At 51.6% G+C, this 15,924-nt stretch overlaps 1 protein-coding gene across 4 annotated transcripts in view; it reads right to left on the reverse strand.

Annotated features, from left to right (window-relative positions):
* LOC107310720 (phosphofurin acidic cluster sorting protein 2-like) overlaps window positions 1-15,924 on the reverse strand; it is a 34,704-nt gene that overhangs the window by 2,988 nt on the left and 15,792 nt on the right. For 2 of the 4 annotated variants that reach the window (XM_015856604.2, XM_085542427.1), the window contains exons 2-16: window positions 10,628-10,715; window positions 7,382-7,471; window positions 6,943-7,068; window positions 6,584-6,746; window positions 6,341-6,432; window positions 5,653-5,733; window positions 4,869-4,928; window positions 4,079-4,230; window positions 1,946-2,039; window positions 1,545-1,616; window positions 1,237-1,367; window positions 994-1,126; window positions 780-884; window positions 429-535; window positions 6-160 (exon numbers count right to left, since the gene is read on the reverse strand). In XM_015856604.2, the coding sequence (XP_015712090.2) occupies window positions 6-160; window positions 429-535; window positions 780-884; window positions 994-1,126; window positions 1,237-1,367; window positions 1,545-1,616; window positions 1,946-2,039; window positions 4,079-4,230; window positions 4,869-4,928; window positions 5,653-5,733; window positions 6,341-6,432; window positions 6,584-6,746; window positions 6,943-7,068; window positions 7,382-7,471; window positions 10,628-10,715 (1,649 nt within the window). The remainder of the gene's footprint in view (window positions 1-5; window positions 161-428; window positions 536-779; window positions 885-993; window positions 1,127-1,236; window positions 1,368-1,544; window positions 1,617-1,945; window positions 2,040-4,078; window positions 4,231-4,868; window positions 4,929-5,652; window positions 5,734-6,340; window positions 6,433-6,583; window positions 6,747-6,942; window positions 7,069-7,381; window positions 7,472-10,627; window positions 10,716-15,924) is intronic. The other 2 variants (XM_085542429.1, XM_085542428.1) reach the window with 1 other exon arrangement.

Raw genomic sequence — 15,924 nt, forward strand, 5'->3', positions numbered from 1 at the left:
CTCACCCAGTGGCACAAGCAGGAAACGAAGATAGTTGAGCCAGTCGGGCGTCTTGCTGGCCAGCTGCTCCACGAAGAACCGGAGGACGACGCTCAGGTAGCTCTGGTCCCCTGCCACAACTACCTTCACTGGGGGGGGCATGTGGGAGTTACAGTTACAGCTGCCAAAGGGAGAAGAGATGAGACTGTGATGGGCTCCCATTGGAATCAGCATGCAGCAGCATGACGGGTGGGAATGTGCCCAGCACCAGAACCCCGCTGCTGCCTATTTCCAGCTCATGTGGGCTGCAACCTCCTGCTCTCCCCCAGGCCTACACCAGCTCCCATAGCTGCACCCAAAGCTCCAGAATCCCACTGAACCCCTGGGGAACCCAATGCCATTCCTGGCAGCCAGAGGGAGCTGCCAGACCAAGCCCAAGCTATACTCACTATCGCTGGATACGGGAGACCGTGGTGTTGAAGGCCGCCTGGATGTCTGCCACTGAGCAGGTGGAAACGACCAGCTGTTTGTGCGCCTGGAGCTGCTCACTCACATACTGCCAAGGGAGAGGGCTTTGGATTAGAAACCACCCAGGCCCCACTCACCTTTGGGATGGAGCCCAGCACATCCTGGGCTGAGCACTCAAGCATCCCCACATCAGGACAAGAGCCAGAGCATGGACATGTAGCGTGTCTCAACCCAAGTTTTTATTTTTGCCACAAAGCCTGCCTTGGACACGCTGCCATAGCTGGGACAAGCCTGTGGGACACACACATCCAGCTCCCTCTGCCTCTACTCACCTGCCCCTGCCATTCAGCGACATTCACCAGCACGATGCTCTCTGGAAGCTGCTCATCTGAGACCAGGATCTGGTTCAGTTGATCATAAACAGACTTTCGGGGCACCTAGGACAACATCCCCACCAAGGTTAAGCCCAGCAGGGTGCCCCAGCTGTGAGCAGCTGCGACAGAAGGCCCCATAAAACCATCAGGTGAGATGGCACCAGGGCCTCACCTGGGTGCTGTGCCATGAGTCCGGGGAGCTCTCACTGTCCAGGCTGCTGGTGCGACCACTCTGTCCCTTGGAGCTCTGCCGGTCCTTCACCGAGGTGCTGCGGGGACGCCACAACTGCTTGCTCTCTGCCTTGCTGTGAGCGAGAAGCAGGAGACATGACACCGGGAGGGGGAGACATCCCATCTCCACCACTGCCCTGCTCACTGATGGGAGTCGGTGTGAGCCTTCTCAGCAACACCTTACCTGGGTGACACGGCACTGGAGAGCTCGGATTTGGTTCCAGGGCCCAGCTGGGCCAGCCTGTCCACACTGCTCTCCCTGGTGGCAGCCTCAGGGGGGGCCAGTCGGGGACACGGCTCTTCTGCAGCCAGTTCCTGTGGGCCACACATGGTCTCGCTGCACACACTGTGTTCCACATGCCCATGGGGACCCCAATCCAGGATAGATCCCACAGGAGAGCAAAGGCTACAGGGCCTCAGGGTTGCATCTCCTGCAGCCCTATCTCCCGCTCTCACTCCAGCCCCACTCCATGCCCCACACACTGGACTCACCACTACAGGGACCTCAGATCCTGGCTCTTCCTGTGCTCGTGGCACTCCTGGCTTCCGCTTTTCTGCTTCTCCCTAGGGGACAGGGAGCAGGATCAGAGTGGGATGGAGTGCCCTGTGTGGGGAATGACTCAATGCCTGCAGTGGGACCTTGCGGAACACAGGCTCCCACACTCTGGGACCAGCCTCAGAGGATGTCCCCCTGCCTTGCCTGGAAGGCCATCACTACCTGTCTGCCTGCACTGGGAGAAAGAAGAGGAAAGAAGGGAAGGAGCAGCCCCAGGCAGGTGCTGCCGGGAGGAGCAGTCTCAGAGGGAGCTGCAGGCACTGCGGGGATGCTGGGCTGGCCGGGGAGGGAAGGGGCAGGAGGTGGTAGTGGTGGTGGTGGTGGTGGTGTAACTCACAGGGCTGCCCGCCTCTTGGTCCTGCCCTTTCTGGCTGTGCAGACTGCCGATCTCAGTCTGGGAACCAGAATGAGAGACTCCCTCAAAGAAACGCCTGCAGAGAAACAGACAGACGGACGGACGGACAGACAGACAGATGGGAGAGAAAAAGGCAGGAATAAGAGAGGAACAAAGTCACCATGATCCCAGCACGCCCCCGCCAGCCTATCCCAAGCACAGAGCACTGCAGAGCGGTCCCTAGTGGGACACAGGGGCAGACACCCGTGTATGTGCTCAGCAGCCTGACCAAACCATGCTCGCTTCCAGCAGTCACTTCCATGAGCCATTAAAACTACAAGGAGTTTTCTCTCAGGCTCCTCTGCACTGTTGCAATAATCCTACCAGGATACAGCATACCCTGATGTCACTGCCGCCTCAACCAACCTGTCTTCATGCCTTCCCTTTTGTTATGTTGGATGCCTCTGGATCATATACATGAGTGTAGAGGCTCTCCTGCTGGTACAACTGAGTCAGAGCCTCAGCAGGTTCAGCTTTACACAAACCTTTTGCACAGCCTTTCTGTACCCAACAAACTACCACCTTACCCCAATCCACATTCTCAGTCCCTAAGGAGCCATTTGCTCCTTTGCTTTTGGTCTTCAGACAAAGGTGAGAATGCTATGCAGGGCATTGGAAACACACAGCCTATACATGGCTCTCATTTCTACTCAGAAGAAGTACAGAGCCTTTAACAGGAACTCAATAAGATACACACTCAGCACTGCCAGAAACTGAGACAACTGAGAGCAGACCAAGCTAGGGACACCAAATGGGCTGAAAATCATCTCAGGGCACAACAGGCTTCCCTACCAGAAAGAGCTAATGCCCAAGGAATGCCGTAAGGGCAGGTGCAAACACCAACCCGCACTTGTCCCAGATGCCTTCCCAGAAAGCAGATGTCTGCAGGTAGGGACCTGCAGGATCAGAGCCAGGTCCTACTTTTAAACACTCTTAACAGACTTTCCTCACAGTTTACATAGCTGAAATAGTTTATGTGCGTTAAGTGCCATCTGACCCAAAGAAGATCTTTTTTCTTCCACAGCACCTTTGTTTCTTTAAAGCCTTTTGGGGAGAGCCCACATGAAATTCCTTTTAGAGATCCAAGCAGACCACCTACACAGCTCCCTCCTGCCCACACATCTGCCATCTTACAACAGCTCGTAGATGTGAGGGATATGATCCCTGTTCCTTTTCCTTCCCAGTGCCTTCAAGTGGTTCTGGAATTCAGAAGTTCTCTCTTCACACATCTTGCCTATGCAGACCAAGTCTGCTGCCCCTGCTGAGCACCTTCAGCAGGGATTCAAACTACTCCAAACTAGATTTAAATACTTAGCTATGGAAACAATAAGGACAAGTAATCTTGGCTTGGCTAGAAGAGACCTGGGGCACTGTGAGGCAGCCAAGCAGAAAGAGGATAGAAGGTAACTTTGCCACAAAAGGACAGCACAGAAACAGAACAGCCAGGAGCAGAGAGGCCAGGTGAATGCAGAACACATGGGAAACAAGCCTGGTTCCATTGCATGGTCCACTGGAGACCTCTGTGCCAAATGCAGCAGTGCTTGGGAGAGCAAGGCAAGCCACAGGGTGTCTGGGGAGTAAGTAGGATGAGGAACATCACTGATGGTTGCTAACACACACCTCTACAGAAGGCTGGAACACTGCATGCAGACCTTACAGGGACCCAGGAACCAGCCCTAGCAGTCATGAGACAATGCACTCAAAAGACAGGCATGCTTTGGTGTGGAGAAACTGGGAAGGTCAGGACTGTCAGCAGAAAGATATCAGGGCTGGGAACAGCAGGGGGCTGAGATCAAGGAGAAACTCTTCCAGCAGATCAGGAACAGCGTCAGGTGCTGGACTGGGAGGAAATTAAGTGAAACTAAATATGAATAAACACAATTTTAATGGGCAGTTTTGAGGTGGTTTTAAAACAGGATATGAAAGGGAGGAGCTCAGATGTGCCAACAGGAGATGGCAATGAGAACAGAGAGGTGACAATGCCTGCATTAGTCCAAGCAACAGAAAAGCATCAGAAAGCATTTCTTCAGGCTCCACGGACTGTGCTGTTGGCCTGTGGCTTCCTATGATCCTTACCTCAGGGTGGGCTTGGGTGTACTGTGCACACTCTCATTGTCCTCAATTTCTGGGCCACTGTCGCTGTTGTTGCACTCTTCCAGGCTGTCATAGAGCAAGCCCAGGTCTTCCTCCACCTCCTGGGTCTGGTCGACAGGGTCAGAATCCAGGACCTGTGGGACCAAGCCCAGAGGGCAATGAAGAGATATGGAGTCACCTGCATTCCAGACAAGGCACATGCAGGCTCCCTCCTATCAGCACTGCAGCTCTGACCTCAGGGAGCCAAATCTAGCCCACAGAAGGAGCAAGTGACATTGTCATCGGCCACGGGAGATTGCCATGAGCATGATGTCTGAAGGAATCTCAGACAGCCACAGCCCCTGGAGGTAAGAATCCTTGGCAGACCTCCACCAGCAGTGCCATGAGCTCACAGCAGGCCCCCAGCCTAGGCCAGTTACTCAAATGCTGATACGAGGCTGCTCCAAGTGATGAGCAGGATGAGCGCAGTCCCTGTAATGCCACTTCCTAGCACAACGCCAATGTATGACAACACCCTTCCACACATGGCCACTTTCCCCAACAAGCACTTTTGGAAGGTGTCTTGGATTTAATTGTGAGGCTCAGAGCTTCCTTCTTGAAGAAGAAAGCTTTGGAAAGGCCAAACCCCAGTCCACGCCATATCTCACAATACCTCTGGTTGTGAACACCTGCAGCTTATGCCTCATACCTCCAGTTAGTGGAAACCAGCGCCCTGATATCTATACATCTGCAAAGAGATGCTGCCAGGTGGGTCAGCCTTCCTGCTTCTTACCTCCTCTGTCACTTTAAACCTCTTCAGCAAAGCCACAAACTTCTGCTTGAAGTTTGGTTGCTAAAACAAAACACAGGAGGGAAACAAAGATCAGCAAAACTATCAAAACAAGTTTCAAGATGTTAAATGCACAGCCCGCAGTTACTATCTTTAACAGGCCACTGGTACTTTTCTGGGCCCATAGGCCCATGCTCAGCTGCAATCTCCCTTCCTTAAATTTGTTGTTGGATTTGGACTAAATCTGGACTCCACGTGAAGCTGCTGTATACGAGCACGACAGAGGGTGCAGGGACTCTGAATCTCTCTGCTATAGGCTGAAATTGCACTTTCTCTCCCATTTAATGGCCCTTTCTCCCAGAGCACCTCTTTGAGAAATGCTGTTTGCAATCAAGGAAAGAAGGGAACAAACTCAGTGAGGAGGCACCCAGGAATCTGCAGAACTTATGCAGACAGGGACAAGGAAATGCCAGGGCAGCAGAAGGGCTGCTAATGGCCTTCCTCATAGCAGTCTTCCTTCTCCTCAGGCAGTGAGAGTGAAGCGATTGTGTCACAGAAGCCACAGAATACTATCTACATAAAGCCAAGCTATGCATAGCACAGGCCATGAGCTGCAGTATGGCTATGACCAACAAGTTAGCTCAGCAATGGCAGGATGGCTTCCTGATCTGCTCTGCACCAGTGCCAGTATTCCCTGCCCCCCCAAACCCAATCTCGTTTCCCTTCAGGAAGGGGAGAACTTCAGTCCTTTCCATTGCTTTGATCACATTGGAAACATGGATGTTACTCTGGTCATTGATGTGGTTCGGATCATTTTCCTCCTAGCCTTCTTGGTTTTCCTCAAGTCATCCTCTTCATCAAACAGATCCTGCAGGCAAGAGACCACAGAACATCAGAGCAACCGAGATGCTTCAGGGAGCAGCACCTCCTGGAATCTTCCTGCCCTGCACTTACCTCCTAATTTGAAAAGCTTTGGCCCACTCTGCTCCCACAGCCTGGCTTCTCGCTTCTCCTGCCCTTCTCCACATACCTCATGTTCCCTCCTTAGCTTTCTCCCCCAATAGATCTTCTACCCTACAGCCTCTGCTTCTCCAGGAAGGCAATGCGGCAGTAAAGTCCAGAGGAGGGACAGCAGCCTTCTCAACAGCCATTGTTGCTATCTAAAACTCCTCTCTGCACTCACCAGCCTCCCCACAACCCATGTGTGCTGCTCTTGGCCTCCCCTCTCCAGGGTTAGCTCAGAGAGTACAACACCCTGCCTGCACACCTGGGAGAGAGGCAACAAGCCCTGCTTACACTGACTTGCCCTCAGACTCCATGACAGAAGAGAAGGAGCCAGGTATTGTGGCTCTCTACACTGTGAAACCATGACTAATGTTTGCTAGGGAGATGTGAGACCTTGGGGTGATGGAGACCGTTGACCCCTAATCCTTGCCTGAGAGATGGGATCAAAATGAAATCCAGACCTTCCTTACCTGGCCCTGCACAGCATCATCGCTGGCCTCCTGCTCTGAGGAGAAGCTGTCATCCTCTTCTTCAGAGTAGTTGTCAATGTCTGGTGAACGATCTGAAAGCAGATATTGCAGATGCCACAGATAAACACGATACATATCAAGGCCAAATAACCAATATTGCTGGTAGGTGCTTGGGGATGCACACCATTATTCATGCCCTACCCAAAATGCTTGTGTTTTGGTCTGTGACGAGCACTAACACACCTGAAGCTTTGATTTTAGGACCCGAGGGGACACTCCCATCCTCATGATCAATGGGTTGACTGGACAAAGAGTAGATGCTGATTTCAGCCACTCGGATGTTCACATCCTTCATGTTGCTGTGGAGGCTCAGAAGCTGCCCTCCATCCGTTGGGTGCTGCATTACCTAGGCAGACAGACAGACAAGCCCCATGGCAGGTGATACAGGTGACCAGCAGCCCACTCCTGGGTCTCATGGGGAGCCAAAAAAAAAAAAGCCAGAGCACTCAGCACCGAGTGCCTGCCAGCCAGCCAGGTTCCCTTCCCCGCACGGGTACAGGGAGGTCATGCCAAGCTCCCAAACTGTTCCCAGCACCCCATACCTCAGCCATGTTAATGATGCCCACGGCAAGGGTCTTGTAGCCCAGGATTGTGCGGTTCTTGTACCTCTTCCTCCTCTGCAGCATGATCTGCAGTTTATTGCCATCTCTCTTGAGAAAGTGTGGGTACTGGGGAAGGGAAGCATAGGGAGACAGCAGCATGACAGCAAGGCTCAGCATAGCACATGGCTAGGTAGAGAATTCTCCACTAGTGCTGATACACAGCAGGATCTGGCCTGCTCAAAGGCCATTGCATCATCCTCCAAATCCCCACTGCCCAGCAAAACAATCCCCAAAGCACTGGAGCAGCTGACCAGCAGCATCAGTCTGCGCTGTTATGATCCAAGCCCTCCTCAGAGGCTGCCCCCTTCACAGCCAGCCCCTAAAGCTGAGCCTGCAGAGGAATGCTGTGTGAGGAAGCACCGGGAGCGTGACAGGGTACCTGTAGTGAGAAGGTCAGCTCCAGCTCAGTCTCCATCAGGCCGCCAGGTGGGAGAACATATTCATTCGATCTCAGGACTCGCTTCGAACCCTACAAGAAGATCAGTAAGTGCACACAGCTAAGCTGAACCATGTAGGCCACAAACCCCACTGCACCATGTACATAGGCTCTGATCTGTTTCACCTCTCAGAGCCACCTTCCAAACACTGCGTTTCTCCTGAGCTGCCAAAGGCCTCACAGACGCCATGGCCAGCAGGAGCCTAAGTCAGCCATGACCAGAGACCCTTCAGCAACTGAGCCAAATGCTGGAGAAACACAAGGCTAGAGCCCCCTGCTCTCCTTGCACCCACTGCAAATGGGTCAGCAGCCCCAGAAACCATGACAGCGGCAAACAGGTAGCCCAGTAACAGAGACCAAAGTTGCATCCCTTCTGCAACCAAAGAAGATGGTGATGGGCAAGACTGCTTCATAGCCCAGAGAGTGCCAAGGGTGCTCCGCTGATGGGAACTGCAGCAGGGTCAGGCCAGCCTGAGTGGCACTGGTTGGCACTTTTCCTGCATTGCCATTGCTGGTGTTACCTAGGTTAAAGAAGGGGAGAAAAAAACAAAGAAAGAAAGGGAAAAAAAACTAAAGAGAAAAAGCAAGAAAGGTCTCCACACCTTGCAGTAATGCAGTGCTGACACCACAGCAAAGACAAGCTCTACAGAAGCAGTCCTTGGTCTCCAAGAGTTGTCTGCAACACAGCTCCCAGCAGCTATGCCAGGAGCAAGGCTTTCCCAGGGAAAAGGCTTCCTGAGACGGAAGAGAGGAGGTGGAGCTAATCCCCTTCACCATCTGTGAGCTTCCCTGGCCAAGAATGCACTGACTCTTCCTTCCCTGCACTGCTCTTTATTGAGATGGTAGGTGGTCATCACTACAACCAGTAATGTGGTGCATTTGTTGTTTGCTGTTTGTTATGGAGAGGCTTTCCATCAATGGTTGCGTCTTTCATCAAGTGACACGCACCAGTGCAGTTATTCTTCCTGAAGATGTTACTCCTGAGAACAGAGTTATGGCAAAGGAAAGCCCTGTACTACCAGACAGGTGACAGGCTTTGACCTTTTCTTGCCCACTGAGGCAAAAACCAGGCTCCTGCTTACTGCCACAGCCTGAAACCAAGCCAGAACAGACAGCAAAGCACCACCCAAACTTTGAGGTAAAGAAGCTTTTTGGGAAAGAACAACTTTTTAAGTATCATTGGTTCCTTAAGGAGTAGCTGGAATTGCTCAGGAGTGGAAAATCTCCTAACAAATGATTGTAATAAGACCAGAAAGAACCCACAAGTGAAGTGTGGACAGAAAACCACGCAGGTCTCTTCTACTCACAACAAGAGGCAGAAAACCCAACAAAGGCTGAACTGGAGCCACCAGCTGCATCCAGTGAGCAGCTGCATCCCTCATACAGCACCTGCTCTGGGAACACAGGGACTTCTTTTGCTCTTTCTTTGACAGCTTTCCCTACTCACAGCTCAAGATGGGGAGTTCTGGAACGATGCTGTCTCCCTGCCAAGAAGGAGTGCTGCATTTCCCTTCACACAATAATCGCAGTTATGGAGCCAAGACAAGATAATGGCACCTTTATGGTGCTAAGTCAGGCACACCTGGCAGCACCAGGCAGGGTCAGAGCCTTGTTTCTATCTAAAGTGCCTTTCAGAGCAGCTGCTTCCTGACAGCATTACCCCATTCCAGCAGAGCTATCACTGAAATGGGAGAGATCACAGCTCCCTTTTCCACCAGACCCCAGTTGCCTCCTTGGGAAGCTGCAGGTCCTCCACAAATTGCATGCATCATCTGCTTCCATCCAAGAGATGGCAACACTTGCTGGGCAGCCTTCAAACAGCTATTTGCAAGTGTGACTCATCTGTTACCTAGGAGAGGAGCAGGAGGAATGGATCCATCTGAGACCATTCTGTAGGCAGGTCGCATAGAAGCTGCCTACAGCTTCCATCTGCCTTCCAGGAAGGCTTGGCAGTTGCAGCCCTGGCAAAGCAGCTGCTCAGGCCTGCGGAGGCAGCCCTGAAGCACAGCCCTCCTAGACATGCAGGTCTCCAGGCAGCTAGCCCACTAACAGCCCCAGCCCTGCACTGCTGGCATCCACTGCCCAGCCTTGGTTTCTCCCTCCTTCCCAGCTCATTCCCTTGCCAGTGCTCGCATTGAAGGGGCACAGCCAGCGCTTTCAGTCTTCTTGCATGGCACCATCCATCGAGCCAGCCAAGCAGGATGCTGACAAACTACACGTAGACTGCAGCACCCTCCTGATTTCTTCCCTTCAGGCCCCTTATTTCAGACATTTAGCTTTCAGATCCTTCTGGGCAAGTGAACCAGGCTGGCCATGAAGGCAAATGCCAGCTCCCGGAGCTCCAGTAATGCAGCAGCTCCCAGCACTAATCCAGGATTTAGGTCCTAATGTGTGCAGCACAAAGAGCTCTGTGGGAGTGCAAAGCTGCTGAGCTCCCGCCCCGTGGTGCGTTCAATGGGATCAGCGGCTTCTCAGCCTGCTGACAAGAACGAAGGAAGGACACCAGCACCCCAGCTGGGTTAGGGGAGCTGCGGAGAGGGCAGCACACTTAGGAGGCACCTTCTGTGCTGTCCCTTGGCAAAGCATATGCCTGCACTCCCAAAAACCTCCCTCCACCAGCAGCTGCAGAGAGAGCAGGACTGTACATATGAGATGGTAGCAAACTCAATCTCCCCTTCCCTCTGCCTGCTTCAGAGTAGAGGCATGGTAAAAAGGAATGGGCAGCTGAGGCAGCAGTAAGATTGCACTGGGTGCATATGGCAGCAGAAGGCATGAACAGAGCTGCCCCATCCATCACACAGCCTTCCTCCCCTCCTCAGGATGGGAATCCAGACATAGAGTGCTGCCAGAAAGCACCCACACCTAAGGTTAGACTAAGGGGTTGGAAACAGTGGGGCAAGGACACTGACCTTCCAGCAGCAGCCTGAGAGCACAGCCTCGGCTAAGGCAGGATGCTCTCATTCCCAGTGCCTACCTACATTCATCCTTGATGCCCACTGACACCGGGCAGCTTGCTCCTACTCCTGCAACATCATTGCTACCTACCTGGGAGCCCAAATCTCCCCAGTGCTGCTAAATGAGACAGGAACGAGGGATCAGCACAGAGGGAGGGACGTGCAGACCAGCACTTCACCAAGGGCACGAGGACAGGCTCACTGCCATCAGGCAGCAGCGGGGAGAGGAGCCTACCTGAATCTTCACGGCGATAAGCACAGAGCTCAGCTCTTTGTCCAGCTCTTTCAGCACCGTGAGTTTCTTCAGACGCAGACTGCAGAGCCTGTAAGACAGAGAGAATGGGACGCATTCAGGCACCACCATCCCTGGGGCCATGCCACATGGTACCCGGTGCTCGGAAGGCAGCCTGGATGCTTGGCCCAGCCGCACAAACGGGCTTGGCCAAGGGATGCTGGCATTCAGGAGCCACCAAAACAGCCCATTGGGGGAAAAAGGAAAGAAGGAAAATTAACGGAGCTAAAGCAGGCTTAAGGGATTAGCATGCGACAGGAAGTCCAACAGCAGGCCATGTGGTGATGAGATCCCTTCCCAAGCAGGACTGTTGCCAGCTCTGCTTAAATCTACCTTGGCCACGAGTGCTGTTTATTTATAAACCAAAGTACTTAAATCCACTCTTATCCTGGACTTAGTTATGGCGGGTGTTCCCGTGCAGACATCACAACTCAGCTCTTCCTTGCACGGTGTCGCCCAGAGCCGAATGGCTCCATGGAGACACATCCTGGTAAAAAAAACCCACTGAGGAAACTGAGCTCAGCAGTCAAAGGATCAGCTGGTGTCCACGAGACAGCCAGCATCGAGCTGAGTGCTGGCAGAATGATGGGAACAGCAGCTATCAGCTGTACCAGGGAAAAGCTTGCAGAGGGGCTAAGCATGGCTAGCACTGCTCCCCAGCCAGCACCGACTTTGGAGCCTACATGTACTTCTTTACAACAACGGAGTACACCCTTATTTAACACGGTGCTCCTCAGCAGCATGGCTATCCCTGATGACCCTCTTTTCTCTGTTACTTAATCAGTCTGTGCATCTCCCAGATCTGTGTCACTGCTTTGGGTTTAATGCCAGTTCTGGCCAGCAGTGGGTCCTCCACTAATCCCTGCAGATCCTTATAGGACGGGACTGATCCACAATGACCACGACAGGTGAAATTTCTCAGAGTATCTAAACAATGTAGGCACCAAACTCATACTTTGAACCTCTCCCCTCCCCAAAGCATCCTTCCAGGTATATATTTTCCCTCCGCAGATGCAGGTTGCAGCTAGTGAACCATTTCCTTCCTCTCCACTAAAATGAGCTGAAGTCTGATGAAGCATTTTTAACACTGTCACCAACTTGCCTTGCAAATGCACTTTGAAAAGCAAAGATCCTGTGAATAAAGGGCTAACCTGATATACTGTTAAAACTGCAAGAGTAGTTGAGCACGAACACTGGGAACCATATGGGGTCATTAGTTAGGGGTGGAGTTTGGGGCGTGGAATATTGCAATGAATTTCTAGAATTAATTGTAATAACCACTCCTTGTACCATGAATATGCATGCATTTCCTCCATGAATAGGGATAGCCTGCTTTCATTGTGCAGGCTAGGAAGGAGTTATCCCCCTGCACACGGCCGGCTGAATAAAACCTACCTGCTCTACAACTACATCATGGTTATAGAGCTGCCCAAAACTTACCCATGGGCTGGAAAAGGTGCCTGGCAGAGGCAGACCTGAGTGTGCTGGTGTCCTGCACTGCTTCGTGCTTGGCTCACTGACCTCTGGTGAGTTACAGCTCTGTGCAGTAAGTATTATTTTCCTGAACACTGTGACTGACTTTGAGAGGCAGCCACTAGGCTGCCTGGGCTTTGCCTGAAGCTCCTATGCCACCTATGAATGCTGGAGCACACCCACCCTTCTCAGCAGTGCTCCTCCACGCATCCTTGTCAATACTAATGCTATGAGATGCACAGCTGCAGGCTAAGCCTTCAACAGCAGCTGTTTAGCAGCTCTTTGATGTTTTTCCAGCCTCTGACAGCTCCAGTTTGTTTTTCAAGGTGATACCCACCTCTGAGACAGGGCTCCTGGAGGGATGCCAGGTGTTCAGCAAGGCTCACAAAGGACTGGGCTGTGTATTCCTGCTCCTTTCTGTGTTTTCTTCCTGCAAACCGTACCCCTGGAGGCAGTGAGCCAAGAGCAGGCACTGCAGGCACTAGAGATGCCCTGGAGCTCTCCCTGCAGAACCCAGGTCCAGATGCTTGTAGAAACAGCTTGATTTGCTCTGCCCGGACGCCTGTCCAGCTCACCTTTAATGGAGAAGAGCACAGAAATATTCTGTGCTCAGCACAATGCTGCTCAGGACACTCTCCCAGCCTTGTGAAGTCAAGGTGCTGCACTCTGTTGCAATGAGATGCTGCTAGTGCACAGATAGGAGAGACCTACTCCAGTTTCATAACCCCACAACAAGGGAGGAAGGTAAAGGCACACCAGGAATGGGTGAGAATGACAGTGCCAGAAGGGTGCATGCCATCAAAGCACAAGGCAACATCCCCTGCTAGGACAAATGGGAGAGCAAAGGGAAGAAAACAGTATCTTACACAGCAGTTACATCCATCTTTCCTTGTCTCCATAACTGTCGTGGCCCTGGAGCACGTTTCTCTGTCCTCACAGGAGGGAAAGCCCACCCCAGTAGCCCCAAGTTCTCTCATCTGCCTGGGCAGCCCATCTGTAATGGTATTAAATGTCACTGTCTCACAGCATACAGACGTTTACAAGGCATGCGCCGCTCCAATCAGCCCTTGGAAGAGTGCCTAAAACTCCTTAATCTCTCATCAGCTCTGGGCTGGTCAGTGGTTTGCCCTTGAGCACATTGCATCCAGCTGCTCCACTCAGAGCACTCCAAAGCTGCATGGGCTGCCACCCAGAGGCTCAGAGCTGTGTGCTACCTGTGTGTGTGTGGAGCAGCCAGGTGCGAAGGAGGATGCAGCACAGCCAAGCGATGCATCTGCTGATGTTGCCTGGAAGGCACGTGCTTCTCAGTACCTAACACGATATGCAAAAATCATTCTCTTCCTCGGGGCTAAGTGGAAAGATGAAAGTACTACTGGGAACTGCATGTTTCCCAACAAAGTTCTTTTCCTGCTAACATTGAATCTGATTGAAGTCAGAAGCAAAGCTGGCAGCTCACAATGCTATTTTACAGTCTGGTCACGCTGCTCTGTGCAGCAGGAAAAGTCAGCAGCAGAGAAATGCCCTAACAAATCATCATGGAGTAGTACTACTGTCCCTGATAACTGCACCAGCTGGAGTGCTGCTGTCGTAACAAAGCTGCTGTGCTGCCTTCCCAGATGTACTCAGCCTTTGTTCAAGGCTTCCCCCACTGGTTCTGCTTCAAATCTTTTCTTTTTGGCCAGTCTGAGGCTAAGACAGTACCAGCCAACTGAAGCAGAAGGGACAAGAGTGTGACTTGTTTTGGTTCATTGATCAAACTGTGAATGGAACATATAAAAGAAATAAAAGCTAGTACAAGGCCAAAGTAATACTGGAGAATTTTGATGTCAGAAGAGGCACCTCTGGATCTGCCTATCTAGCATGGAGGAAATGGTAACGAAGGGCTGGCAATAATTAAGACTGCACATGAGTGTGAACTAGCTGGCAATAGTGCCACCCAGTTCTTACCCACCGCAGCCCCGGCCATGCTGTCTGGAAGAACCATTTCAGTGTCACTGGAGGGAATGGGAGCAGGTTGATCTCGTTCATAGAAGCAAATACCACCAATGTCCTCTGGTGTCACCGACACTTCTAAAAAGTTTGCTATGCACTGAAATTGCCCTGGTAAATCTGAGTACAGCTTCACAAGAGTAATCCTGAACGCTCTGCAGGTAGCCTTGTCTGGCCACAGGGATTTTGTGAGCCTTATCTGAAACGTTTGTTTCCTTTGCTTTGCCCCACGTAGCCCAAGTACCCAGGTTCAGTGCCAAAAGAGCTTCTAGACAGCATCCAACTCTGTAATCAGAAGAGATGAAGGATGCCAGCATGGACAGGATGGGGACACACACCACAATCAAAGGAAGGAAGAAGGTCACATCAGAAGAAGCAAGAGCATCCTGCGTGAGCAGGACCATCATGGGCAAGAGCTGCTGCTCTGGGAAAGCCACGGAGGAACAGAAATCAGGCAGCAAGTCCTGGAAGTACAGCACCTGAGCCTGGCAATCACTTACAGTTCACAGGGCACACTGCTCCGGGCCAGGGTTTTACAGTGGAGCTGGGTTGGCCATCCAATTAACTGGGTTTTCCCACAGAAAACATGTTTGGTTGAATGTTCTTATAATCCACAATACCCAAAGTAGCCTCGGTGAGCTAATTTAAAAGACTGACTTTGGAGATTTAGGCTCAATTCTCATTCTTGTACAAAAGCAGATTAATTTTGTGCTGCTTCTCCATCTAGTAAACACAAGATGAGTCACCCTTCCACTTTTAAAAAAGCAACCTAAAAATGAATACACTGCGTAACCCCATGATTTTGTAAGAGTCCTGGAGGAAAGGCTCCTAGGAGTTCACAGCTGAGTGGGTACATTTCACCTTGTTGATCGCTCTGAGCCCATGCTGCTCAGCAGACACACTACAGGTAGTAGAGGGCTGCCCAGAAAATGACTAATGACTATAGCCTGTCTCTGTGAGAAGGTACACAAAGCTTTTCCATATAGTTGAGTTGCTCCAGAATGCAAGAAGAGCAGATGCAAGCTTGCAGCAGAGCCCCAGAGTGTCTGTTGACAGCAGCAGTATCACAGCATGACTGTTAGCAGCTGATACTTCATCTCTGGCCCATCCTGGAAGAAGGAAGCTTATGTTGTCTAACAGCCTTGCAAATTTCCCACCACCAAAAAGGGACAAATGATCCACCTCTCATCCAGGATTCTGAGGACTCCTATGATCAGCACTCACACAGAATCATATCAAAGAATCATGGAGTGGCTTGAGTTGGGAGGAACCTCAAAGATCCAACTCCCCAGCCATGAGCAGGGTTCCTGACCACTAACTACATCAGGCATGTTGTCCAGGGTCCCATCCAGCCTGGCCTTGAACATCTCTGTCAAGAAGGCCTGATGTCCACTGCATCTGCAATGGCCAAAGTCATGGGTGAGCGCATGCTGCCAAAAGCACTGACATGAAGATGTGTTGCATCTCAAGAGTTCTTTTTTCCACAAGTCCTGATGAGTTTTCTGAAGCAAGCCTCCTTCCCTGGGACTTGCCTTCATGACAGGAGCTGTTGAAGCACTACCATCATGAAATGCTTTCTGCTGAGCGCAGCACTTAAAGGTGCCTCTCGATTTAGATTTGGATTTTGGTCCAAAAGCATCAGCAGAGCAGGAGACTGAAGCTGCACATATTACTCCCACAACGAAAGACTAGTAACAGGGCCTCTTTGGAAAGAGGAAGAAAAGGGCTGTAGCTACTTCAATGCTGATAGTCCGAGTGATGCAAGGACAGCTCAACGA

This window comes from Coturnix japonica, chromosome 3 (assembly GCF_054131305.1).
Source record: "Coturnix japonica strain WE chromosome 3, WE-NBRP24, whole genome shotgun sequence".
NCBI lineage: Eukaryota > Metazoa > Chordata > Aves > Galliformes > Phasianidae > Coturnix > Coturnix japonica.